At 43.2% G+C, this 13,014-nt stretch overlaps 1 protein-coding gene across 4 annotated transcripts in view; it reads left to right on the plus strand.

Moving 5' to 3' along the window:
- Positions 1–4,878, plus strand: part of Ipcef1 (interaction protein for cytohesin exchange factors 1) — an 84,833-nt gene extending 79,955 nt beyond the window's left edge. For all 4 annotated transcript variants that reach the window (XM_052750923.1, XM_052750922.1, XM_052750925.1 and 1 more), the window contains one exon: positions 3,044–4,878. In XM_052750923.1, the coding sequence (XP_052606883.1) occupies positions 3,044–3,247 (204 nt within the window). In that variant the 3' untranslated portion in view covers positions 3,248–4,878. The remainder of the gene's footprint in view (positions 1–3,043) is intronic.
- Positions 4,879–13,014: the final 8,136 nt, after the last annotated feature.

Consider the following 13,014-nt stretch of genomic DNA (forward strand, 5'->3'; position numbering starts at 1 on the left):
GTTGTCCAGTGAGCCTCAAGAGGCAGCAATCCCCTGTCATGTGTAAACTGGACATGTTGAAAAATAACAAGAAGGGCTAGGTATATAGCTCTATGGTAGAGTGTTTGCATAGCATGCACAAAGCTTTGAGTTCCACCCCCTAGTGCTGCTAAACAAACAAAATTGACAACAACAACAACAAAATACCACGACTCCCTATAACAATAAACCAAAATAAGCCGTAACTTACTGAACAGATCAGTGTGTGTACATTTAATCATGAGCAAAGCTATCATAATTATTTCTTAGCTATTGGGAAGGGACCCAAGTGGAGCTTATGAGGTGAGCCCTGGGCAAGGGTCTTTTCTTGACACTGGAGTTGGTTATGGAGGTGTGTTCATTTTGATATAATTTCTCAAGCACAAACCTTCCCATTTGTGCAATTTTTTTACATATGCTGCACTCTGATGCAACGTTTATTTGGAAATAATTGAAATCCAGAGTGTGGACATGTAAAGGCATCAGGTAATAAAATGACCTCAGGTTTACACCTGTTGTCTTTGACATGACAACTAGCTGTTTAAGTAGAGCTAATGGTAAATTTAGATGAACAAGGATGCAGTTTAGGGGAGATAGAAATCTGGGATCATAAGCTTGCAGGGGTATGGAAGCAGAGCTTTCAGGAGGCCCCCAAGAGTGTGAACACACAGAGAACATAGGCACCGACAAAGACTGGCATTCTTGAACATTCCAGTGTCAAGAGTTTGGGTAATGAGGAACCAGTAAAGTGACTATCAAGGGACAAGGAAAGTCAAGAGTGTGTCTTATAGAAGCAACCAGGTAGACATGTTCAAGGTGGAGCAGTGGCCAGCAGCTTTAGGTATGTTGATAAATATGAAGATGGGGAATTAACCATTTGATGAGCCAACATAGAGGTTACTGATGAGCATCCCTGGTTTGGTAGAGTGGTGGGGATGAAAGCCTGGCAGACCAGAAGTAAGACTATGAAGGAATGGTCACTGGGGACAAGGAAGACAACGGAGCCTGAGCTGGATAGAGGTGGGGTCGGAGAGAACTTTCAAGGTAGAAGGAATAACACGGCACATGAGTGTCAGTGAGGATGCCCCAGTGGAGATGGGAGACTTGAGTCATAGTTATAAAACCTAGAACCACCAGCTCAGGTTTGGCTCCACTCACAATGGACTGGGTCCTCCCACATTAGTCACTAATTAAGAAAATGCCCTAAGGATTTCTCTAAGCCTGATCTGGAAGCACGTTATCAATTGAGGCTCCCTCCTTTTCTGATAACTCTAGTTTGTGTCAAATTGACATAGAATTAGCCAGTGCACAAACCCTCAAGATTGCACAGCAAGGTACCATTACCATAGAGCCATCTCTCCAGCCCCTTTTAGGTTTTGGGAACAGATGTCTGAATAGACTATTTTGAATTCTAGGCTCTGTACTGGAGGGCAGGAGAGCATGAAAATAAGACTGTGTGGCTCAAGTTGGGGGCTCACAGTTTTCCACTGAACATGATAGCTAGCACTAAGTATAAGCTAAGGGAGGTGCTCCTGGTAGCTCAGCAGTTTGGAGGTGTAAACCAGCATTGTGTAGGTAAGAAAATTTGGGCCAATAGTATTATACTGGGAAGCAGCATGGTGGTAGAGGAAGAGCAATCAGAGCTGAGGTTCTTGAGAGCCTTGCATGATGAGGGAAGTCATAAAGAAGACTCACAATGCAGGAGGAGTCCATCATTTCTGTAAAAAGTATGGATTTACGGTAGAGGCGAGGACCTCCTAGCAGGCTGGAGCAACACTGGGCCACTGTGACTTATCGGACTGCACATGCCCAGTTAGCACCATGGTTCCAGAGATGGAGAGAGACTGTGATAAAATGATTCAAGAATACAGTGTTAGAACAAAGCCTCTGCTAAGGCTTCTTCTTAGAGATACCGACAGACACTCTACCAGGACACTGTGAGGCCTTGGCAGGGAGACAGGGTTTCTCACCTGGGAAGTGAATAACACCAAAGCGGGTATTGGCAAGATGGGGGCTATTGGTGCCATACACATTCTGTTCCCCACCCCTTCACTGCCTTCTGCCTGGGAATTAGAGCTACAGCCTCCTGCTGAGACCTCCCCTGTCCTCAGACGGCTATAAAAAAAGAGAGTTCCAATTCTCCCACATGGGCTCTGGTTCTTTTCAGAGAACCCTCCAAACTGTCTCTCTGGTGCTGCCAGAATCCCTGCCATGGAGTTACCCCTATGTCTGTCTGTCTGTCTGTCCATGGTTCTATAAGTCTCCTAATAAACTCCTTAGTCCCTATTAATCTGTCTCAGTGTCATCTTGAAACAGTCCCAGACGAAACCTAACAATGGTCAGGGCTGAGTGATCCACTTTTGTTGATCCTGATCATGTTTTTACTCTCTTTTACTTAAAATGGGAATGACTGATTGTCAGTGAAGTGGAGGAAACAGCCCAGATAGGTTATTTTATACTGGCACACACACTATTTGGGTGGAAGTTAGATGCCTCATCATTGAATAAAAAGAGAAACCATACTCTTCATATATAAATATGTCTGTTAATAGAATATAATTTACTAAAATAATTAAAAAATCTAAAAAGATATATTTTGTTACTTTGTGCCTCAGGTAAAGTGCTATGTTCCAGTTTTACTTAGTGAAGTTTGGATGGTCAGTGAAGTGCCTGTGCGTACAACATAGCTTCAGGGCATAGCCGGAACCCAGTGACACACTAAAATGGAGTCACCTCTGCTGTGTGGGGTAATAGATGAGTCAAGGGGGACTAGCATAGAAGACAGACTCTCTGGTTCTTTCACTAACTTGGGGGTGAATATATATCGCTTCTTGATGGCTCCCACATGTAAAGAGATATTGTGCTAGACCCCAGGCATGTTGAGAAATTAGAATATTAATGTGCAAAGCCACTTTGGTAGTGTTGCGGTGGATGGGTCTGTGTGTCGGAAGAAGTTGACTCACCAAAGTTCAGACACTCATGTACTCACTGATGACTCTTTCCTTCCTGTTTTCTTCTTGGCCAGTGCAAAGAACACGATCTGGCCATGATCAACCAACTGCTGGATGATCCAAAGCTGACTGCCAGGAAGTACAGAGAGTGGAAGGTCATGAATACCCTGCTGATCCAGGACATCTATCATCATCAGCAGGTACCTCAGGACCCTGAAGTCACCCCCCAGGAACTCAAGAACCTCGGCTCTTCTGACTGTGTTGAAAATTCTCTTTGAGCAGAAGCCAGGACTGCCCCCTTCCTTGTTACTGTGACATTCTACAAGACACTGCCAGGGCATACATTTTGCTTACAAGGAAACCCCAAACAGTTCCTAAGGCATCATCCATCCCTCCTAAGGACACAACCAAGGTGAAGCCAGTTCAGATGCAGTGGGAGTCCTGGCTTCCATGTGTTGCATTCATCAGTATTGGAGTTATGGAGTTCATCTGAGCAGGCATATTTTCTGTGCTCCTGTTGGGAGCTGGTAAGCATGCTAGGCTCTGGGTGGGATGTGAAAGGGGTAACCTCCTCCTTTGCTTTCAAGAGAATTACAACCTACCATATCCAATTTTACTGGGGATAATTATTCATTGGAATGTTCCATTTTGCAAAAGAAACATGTAGAATCCCCTTTGGTGGGCAGTAGAGTTTTGTAAAACATTTCAAGTGGAGGGATTTCTTCTGCAGTAGCTACTGGAACTAGACATGTGTTAGTATTTGTGGAATACAAGGCTCTTCTTACCTTTGGTACAGAGAGCAGTGCCTTTTTGATGTGTTGAGTGCTTATTTGAAGAGTATGGTTTGGTGAGATGGAGAGTGGGGGAGCCCAGGGAGGAGGCATGTGTTCCGTTCCACTCAGAGGACAACTTCATATGTTTATGCTCTGCCTACGGTGGAGGATCTGATGAAGGTGGCCCTTCCTCACAATGTCAAGGAGACAGATGGTCATGTGACAGTTGGGGATCTTTGTCCTCCACCCCCAGCTTCTCTGAACAGTAGTAGGAGATAGTAATACCCATTGCAAGGAATGTCAGACTGTGTTCATCCCTGGCTGTGGTGCCTAAACCCAGTATGAATTCATATCCAGTTTTCCTGGGATCCAAATTCTCAAGGTTATTATTTCTGAATTGTTCTGAACTTGGAGAAGAACCTAGACCAACAAAACAACAAAACAGTTAAACAGGATTGTTTTATTTTTGTATGTTTATGTGTCATATAGTGTGAGATGTGAATAGCTGTCTATGTTTCTTATTTAAATATATTTATAGAAGTGCAAATTATAGTGTTTTAAAAGAGTGTACTATTATGTGTTGTTCAATATATATATATATATTCTAGAGGTCTATCATTTTTGCTTGAGAAAAATAGGCATACTAGTGACTGACTGAAGGTGTGTTGCACTATGATGTGTGAGGAATGCTCAGGAAATCTCATGAGAAAACTAAGGGAGCATGTATCAATAATTATCCATTTTCTGAATGCCTTCTTTCTATGATTGCACCTCTACCCCCAGCTCCAGAGCTCTTAAATTTCAATGCCATTTTCTTAACTTGCACCTTAGGCTAGCTCTTCTACTCAGAAAGTTTAAGGTTTATTACATTTATGGCATAAATTATAGACTCAAAGGAACACATCTCATGAAATCTTGGGCCAAATGAAATATAAGCAATATAATTCCCAAATAATATTAATAGAAATTAAGATTTGTTGCTAAAGAGATCTCATGGAGGGGTTGGGGATTTAGCTCAGTGGTAGAGTGCTTGCCTAGAAAGCACAAGGCCCTGGGTTCAATCCCCAGCTCAAAAAAAAAAAGAGAGAGAGAGAGAGACTTCATAGAGAAACAATGTATCCATCCCAATGACATCTTCTCATCATAAAAATAAAAATAACTTGAGTCCAGTCCCTTTTCCAGGATATAAAGTAAATAAATAAATTACAAAAAATTCACTAAGAATCCATGTGCATCTCACCTGCCCTTTGCAAATTGTTGACATACATATTCATATCATAACATCAAATACAGCTTGACAAATTCAAATAGAAGTAGCCACCGGGTCTATATCTACAAACTAAATGTAAAGAATTGTTTCATATTTCCCTGTACTTTACCAAGACTTTTTGTACACTGAAATGAAAAAAAAAATCCTTGCCTCAAGAAAGGAAAAATTAACCAAGAAACAAAGAGGAATGAGAAGATTCACTAAGTTGAGAGATGAGCTGGGAAAGGACACACTGGGTCCTCTATCTGGATACCATGCAGTTTGGGAGGCTAATCCCTCAACCTCAGAACATCACTATTGATTCTTCCTGTGGCTAGCAGCTGTTGGGAGGGTGATGCTCTGGGACATACAGTGCAAGAAAACATTGAAGGAAGGTGAATTAATAATGGAGCAAATCTTAGCTTGGAAAAAATATTCATCTATATCTTTTATTTGCAACATCTGTCTACACATGTCCATCAACCCCCTATCCCAAGCTGAAGCTCCAAATACTTTTTATCAGGTCTGTTTGCTCTATTTAAATTTTTTACTTTGGCTTCTCATCAATATATGTTTAACTGACCTTTGAATGTAAATTCTTTAGTAACATTCAGATCTCAAGGCAAAATTAGTCCATGAAATTCCTTGACCAATCCATAGGGTTATTTTTCAAAGTAACTTCAAGAAAGCCGGGGGAGTAGAAATTTCTGTTTTGATAGTTAAAACCAACCTGCAGAACGTTCCCAAGTCAGTCTCAGTAGTGTCCTGGCCTCCTGGACATGAAACGTCCTGTTTCCAATTTTGTAATTAAAATTTTCTCTCTGTGCTAGGTTTAGTTAGGAAGTAGGGGGTGAGTGCTTCTGCGGGTTCTTAGCCTCAGCTGGAGTCGTAAGAGGAGGGTGGTGAGGGAGTGAGCAGAAGAGTCGTGATACTTCTAGACACACACACACACACACACACACACACACACACACACACACACACACAGAGTGCAGGAGAAATCATGACGAGCTCTTCCCTGGCCTCGAGTCTCTTCTCCGGTTCAACAGATTTGGGAAACGTAGAATTCCTCCAGTTCATTGCTGGGAAATGGATTATAGGTAGTTAGTGGGACCCCAGGGGAGACTGTTGACCTGTGTCTGCGGCATGTTCCAAAACCATGGCTGCTCAGGACACCATTGCTGGATCTTTGAGCACAAGTCTTTCCAAACCTGTGGCACTGGTTAAGGGTTAGGTTTCTCTAGGGACTTTTTTTTTTTTTTTCCTCGGCGCTGGGAGAAGCACTTTTCTCTGTCCTTGTCTGAAGACCCAGGCAAGAGCCTGGTGGGAGACCCACACGAGTTGAGAGGTTGTTAGCATACATGGATCCCACATTCTTCCAGCCTTTGGAGGATGTCTGTTGTTGAGAATACTTCTTAGTTTTGCCAGTAGCTTTAATCTGAGACTAGAATCAGAGTCCCAGAAAGACCCTGGGGCAAATAATTGCTAGGATTCCAACAGGCCAAGAAAGAGGTCAGGTTTCGAGTCAGATTTCAGTGTGAATCTATGCCTTATATTTTGCACAGCACTTTGTAGTTTGCAAATTGTATGTTCCAGACCCCCTTCCCCACATCCTCCCACCCCGTAGGCTGATCAGGATGATTGAGAACTATGGGTAGAGTGGAAATGCCTGACTCAAAGCCTCAAATGCTAGAGACAGAATCGGAGTTTGAATTTCAGCTCTGTCAGCCCTTTCTTCTGAGAAAGTCATTGTCAGAGCACAGCCTGCTGGGGAACAGGGGGTCTGACTGGCTCCTGTGCCCATCATATCTGACTGCGGCACACCTGGCTGGGCACACCTGACTCCACACACCTGGCTGGGCACACCTGACTCCACACACCTGGCTGGACACACCTGGCTGAGATGGCTTTGGCTGAATCCCCAGGGGCTCTGCTGAGAGCACTCCCTCCCTAAATAAAGGTCCTGTTGCCTTGCCTCTCTGGGTTCTCCAAGGACTGGGGCTTGACCTGATTGTTGTACTTCATTTATTCGAGAAAAGACACTAGATGATAGCACTGTGAGCATTTTAGGGCTGGAGGAAATAGGAATCTTTAAAGAGATGGAAAGTGTTTATTTTCTTGTTTTTTTTCCTTTTGGGCCCTGCCCTGTCAGATATCAGAGAGTTGGTGATTAGGAGTGAGTCCCTTTATTCTTAGTTCTCAATTTCTTCTCATGTAATTATAATGATGCTTATTTCCTCAGGGAGACGTCAGATCATATTGTCATAGAGATGAAACAAATTAAAAGGAAAATATTTTTAAGTCTTTTGAGGAGAGGCATGCTATCAATGAAAGCCATATTTAATTTTATGGACACAGACACTTGTTTGTAAAAAAAAAAAAGACAATATTTTGATATAGCAATACAAATAATTTAGGTACAGAGGGTGACTGTCCAAATGTCACATTATGTTGAAGAGCTGCTGTGTCCAAATGCAGTTTTAGAATGTATTTCTGTTTCCAGCTAACAGAATGGCCTATATGAAGGAGATTTTCAATTTATTTCCCTTCAAACACTTTTGTATACTCACCCACAAGAGAAATTCAGTCCTAGATGTAGGGTTGACTGTCTGCTTAAGGTTTTGCCACACATAATGGTAGAAGTCCCTTATACTAGATTTTCCCCCCTCAGTCTCTGGGAAATGGATGGGGAGGGGATGTTCCATTCACAGAAAGCCAAGTGTCTCTGCCACACCATGCCACGTGGAGCACATTCAAATGGCTTCTGCGTTTAAAAGGAAAGTTTTCCGTATCTCCTGTTGTACAGAAACTTAATTGCTCTGTGCTGGTGTCTTAGCTTTAGTCCAAAGGGAAGCATGCCCCGTGGAGACATTTAACATCTTGTAATAAAAAACATGGTTTAAGTCGCCACATGTTCTGATATTTGCATGGTGGGGTTGGGGTTCAACAGTGCATGGTATTGGGGCAAGATGTTCATGTGCGGTTGCTATTTTATTGGTCATTGTGCTTTTGGTCTTTGTCATCTATCTGTTTTGACTAAACTGAAAACACAGGCATGCCTCATTTCTCCTGTCCCCTGATCCCCAGGGTAACCTGTAAGATAACGATACACGCAAACTGTCTAGTAAAATGGTATGGAAAAAACAATCAAAATGCACTACTGGTCTTTATTTTCTGCCTTGTATTATTTCTTCCTCCTTGAAGACTAAAATAAAATAAACAAACCCAAACCAACCGGACAAAGCAACCCCAGACCCATGCAGAATGCCACCCTGTAGCTGGGTTTTGATCTTCAACAAAGGTTATTGCGCCCTCTGGTGGCTATAATAAAGATAACAGTGTTCAGAGTTGGTGTGATTTTTAAAATGAAAGTTAATTTTATGTTGGGGACTTATGTCTACACTAACTTTTGCCAATGTCTTTCATTTTGTAGGCCTATTAATACAATTATTTAAAAAGTTGTCATTGGTTCATGAAATTTGACTTGTCTATTGGGTCACATAACATTATTGGCCATCTACATTGTTTAGATAATTTTGTAAAATGCAGATTTAGAAGCGTTACAAGCCTATTAAAATACGAACAAAGAATATATCAAAATAGAAGAATAGATTACTTTCTGCTTGTCCCCATCAGCCACAGGAAGCTTGCCTGCATTCAGTCCTGTTACACACATCCTGGGTTTCAGTGTCCACAGATGGTGTAGTTTCCTGGTTCCCTTCCTCTCCCGCTCTTCTCTCCTTTTCAGTCCAGTGCCTCTTCTTCAGCTCCATCTTGTCTTCATATATTTCTAAGAACCCCCTCCTCCCATGCAACCAGAAGCAGTAAAGTTATTTTAAGTCAAAGGATCTAGGCTGAGAATGTAGCTCAAAGGTAGAATGCTTGCCCGGCATGCGTGAGGGCCTGGGTTTGATTCCTTGTGCTGCAGACAGTGGGCATGGAGGTGCCCATGATGATGGGAGGAGCAAAAGATCAATGTTGTTTTCTGTGTTGGATTACAGCCTGGACTATGCAAAAACCCTGTTAACACACACACACACACACACACACACACACACACACACACACACACACACACGTATTAACAAAAGGCATAGGAAAAGGATTAGTAAATGGCATAGGTACACTGTTTCTAGAACAATCTCTGAGTTTCCAAGTGCTGCTGTAGCAGATTATCAGCATTAACAACTTACACATGTTTGTTGCCTCAAAGTTCTGAGGTTGGGAAGCTACCACAGGGTTCTCCATCTAAGATCAGGCACTGGAGGGATGGCATGTTTTGTGGAGGCTTGGGGGAGTTGTTCCCTACGGCTTTCAGAAGTCACCCATGTCTCTTCTTTGTCTGCTTCCCCTGTCTTCAAAGTCAATATGTTCTATATCACTGGGCCTTTTAATTACATTTTCTTCAGGCTGATTTTTCTCAGTAGCCTTGTGGTCCCAGTGGATCTTTTGGAATAACATAGGACAACCTGTCTCAAGGTCAGTTGCTCTACACTTTTAATACTCATTTGTTTTCAGTTTCCCTGTATAGCCTGCTCAAAGGATCCAGATTATGGCATTTACCATAAATGTCCATTTCAAATATCCTGTGGAGTCCCCCATAGGTCATCAATATCTGCCAGAAAGTCTGGGGTTTCAAAGCTGTAACAAGCTTGAAAGTCCTTTGCTGCAACCTGAATTTGATTTCATCAAGGTGTGTTCCCGGCTGGGAATACCCCTGGCTTTTTACCATCACAGGTATACAGATGGAAAGGCAACCCTGTTCAGTAACCATGTCAGGTGCTCACAGTGTCTGCCCGCAAGGACAGGAAGGCCAGCGTTGCAGGTGTTTGGCAGACGTGAGTGGTAAGTAGTGACTGAGTGCACTCGAGTGCCACTGATGCACTGCAGAGAGAAGCGGGCTCGAGTCTATCTGCAATCGACTGCACAGCCTGAGAGTGAGGCTGTTTGGCAGTCTTCAGAGAAACAGTCAGAGGGCAGGAAGAGTTGAAAGCCAGACTCAGGACTACATTGGAAACACGACAGAACTCCAAAGCAGACAGAATCTTCCGAGAGAAGGAACAAGAGCCGACAACTTGAGATAGGGATGTGGGAAGGTCTCAGAAGCATCAGACTTTGTATGAAGTGCCTGCTCCCCTCACACCTGAAGACCTTTCAGATTATAATCTTACGTGTGGCAGATGCCACATAAGGCAATGCAGTCCTCTCCAGGAACAAGACAGCAAGGGAACTACTAGGCCCTTTGAAAAGCTTCTTGGCTGTTGTTGGAGGTTGGAACTGTCACCACAGGTTGCCACAAAGCATATGCACTGTTTAGTAGCAATATGGATGATAGGATCCCAGAATAGTAGAGGAGGCCAGATGGCCGCACTTAACAACCTAAGCAATGAGTCAGAATTACTGTAATGGCAACCAGGTTGGAAATGATGGCCAGGGTCAAGGTTGTCACACCAATTGTGGTCTTGGGAAATTGCCAGGACAATAAGGTATGGCCAGATGCAAGGGACTCTAGCCATCAGGTCGATAATGTAAAGACTAAGGTTAGATACCTAACTTTAGAGAATGAGAATTAAGTGCTGTGAAGATTCAGGGGCCCATTAGTTATGTGAAACCTTTGGGTCCAGTGGGACGAGGCAGGTCAGGATCTATCACGCAAAGCCAAGGGCAAATTTCTGCACCTTGCATTTCTGCCGCTAAGACTGAAGCACTATGATTGGTGAAGCCTGTCCAAGCTTCCAAGGGAACATATTCTATACTGGAGAGCTTTCTGACTTTGTCAAGCATTATGGAGAGATTCGACTTCTGAACAAGAATGAATCGTGTGGCAGGAGCAAGCCATGTATATCTCAGATTGTACAGTAGGAAAGATGGACATAGTACAGAAAGCCACCGTGTGGATTCTCTGGAGATCAGTCTCAGAAAGGAGAGCCGCTGCACAGATAACAAAGGTTCTGAGGTGAGACTGCATCAACAAGAAATTAAGGGCAACTGTAACTGGAGTATTCCTGTGTCCACCCAGCTCCTGTAGCCACTCAGGCCCAATTAAACACACAGAGACTTAATTACTTATAAACTGTATGGTCGTGGCAGGCTTCTTGGTATCTGTTCTTATATCTTAAATTAACCCATTTCTAGTAATCTATAAGTTGCCACGTGGCTCGTGGCTTACCGGTATCTTAACATCTGCTTCTCATCATGGCGGCTGTCAGCGTCTCTCTGCCTCAGCCTTCCACTTCCCAGAATTCTCCTCTCTCTTTGTCCCGCCTATATACTTCCTGCCTGGCTACTGGTCAATCAGCATTTTATTTATCAATCAATCATAGCCACATATGTTCACAGCATACAGGACCTCCCACAGCAGGCAACCGCTAAGACATGTCTCTGGCATGTTACTCAGCCCTGGTAGAGTGCCCAGTCAGGGGTGAAGGTAACTTTGCAGCCAGAACCATCAAGATCTAGGTACTACTTGACAGCAATTTGAGGTAGCCCAGAAGTAATTTGTTATAAAGTGGAAGTGGTACATTCAATACCGGCTTAAGTACTTAAGGGGGCACAGGAAACTGGGTGAACAGGTGGCCCAGGCACCTCTGTTGCTTACTGTTCTTGCACACTGACCTGTAATTCAGCTTACATGTTTGACCTCATAGGGCATTTCTTTGTAGGAGTATTTTCTCATCAGGACTGACCGCCAGCACACACATAGACACAGAGACTTCTTATTAATTGTGAAAGCTTGACCTTTAACTTAGTCTTGTTTCCAACTAGCTCTTATAACTTAATTAACCCGTATTTTTAAATCTACATTCTGCCACACGGCTCAGTTACCTCTCCTCAGGATGGCACGTCTGACTTGCTCTGAGTCTACTGGCGAATCCCCGCCTCTCTTCCCAGAGTTCTCTCTCCCCCCCGGAAATCCCACCTATTCTCTCCTGCCTAGCTATTGACTGTTCAGCTCTTTAATAAACCCATCACAGCAACACATCTTCACACAGTGTAAACAAATATTCCGCAACATTTCTCATTGTTTGACAGAGGAAGAAAATGCTAAAGCTTAATTTATTAATGGTTGGCTTGCCTTATAGACCTATCTATGGGTAACTTTCTAAGCCAGGTAGAAAAAAAACCCCCAGGGGAATAGAGCCTTGTGTACCACATCTGACTATCTATGCTGTGTGGAGAAAGAAGTGGCTGAAGGGACGTTGGTGTTCTAAAGGGAGAGATTTAAACATAAATATGTGGAAATGGTACCATGTTTAAAGACCGGATCCTTGTGTTTTGATTTTCTTTTGTAGATGACTACTTCAGGACTCAGGCATTGTGCTCATGAACAGAAGAGCCTCAGCAGCAGAGATAGAGGCTACCATGCATGTCCCCAAGCATGCCCATGCTAGCTGGGGCTGAAAACTACTGAAGCTGCTGAACCTTGTCTGCATGTAACAATCACGAAACATCGGAGTGCCAATAATGTATTTTATTTAGGGAAAATCAATCTGCTATTTGCCAGCAAGTTGATCAGAATGGCACCTTTTATCTAAGAAAAGGCAGGATTTTACCCAACAAGTAGAATCCCACCTATGTATAAGCCCTTCCCTCGCATAGTGCCTCAGTCAATACTGCTGTCCAAAGGCTTACCGAACTTCTGGTTTACACTTGGGATTCCAGACAGTATCAGTTTAGACAAGCAACCTGGAGTATGGCAAGAAAGTGAGGCATAGAGCACATGTCTGTCTGTGAGAACCAGGCACAGTCTGTACTAATCTGAAGTTGATGGCCTGGAAGAGCCTGGCAAAAGTCTCTTTAAGGTGCAGCTGAAGAACCTTTCACTGGATGGTCTTTAATGCTGATGGAGCTCCATCCTTCAAAACAGGTTTTATTTTTATGTTTAAAAGTGTTATTTTCGTTTACTTCTTTTTTCTTATGTGTATGTGCATATTTGTTCAAGTGGTGTGAGTGTGCAGGTGAAGGTGGGTGCATGTGCAGAAATGTGTGTGTTGAGGTCAGAGGTCAGCCCTGGATATCCGTC

Source organism: Peromyscus californicus, unplaced genomic scaffold (genome assembly GCF_007827085.1).
Source record: "Peromyscus californicus insignis strain IS unplaced genomic scaffold, ASM782708v3 Scaffold_22__1_contigs__length_63687245, whole genome shotgun sequence".
In the NCBI taxonomy this organism is placed as follows: domain Eukaryota; kingdom Metazoa; phylum Chordata; class Mammalia; order Rodentia; family Cricetidae; genus Peromyscus; species Peromyscus californicus.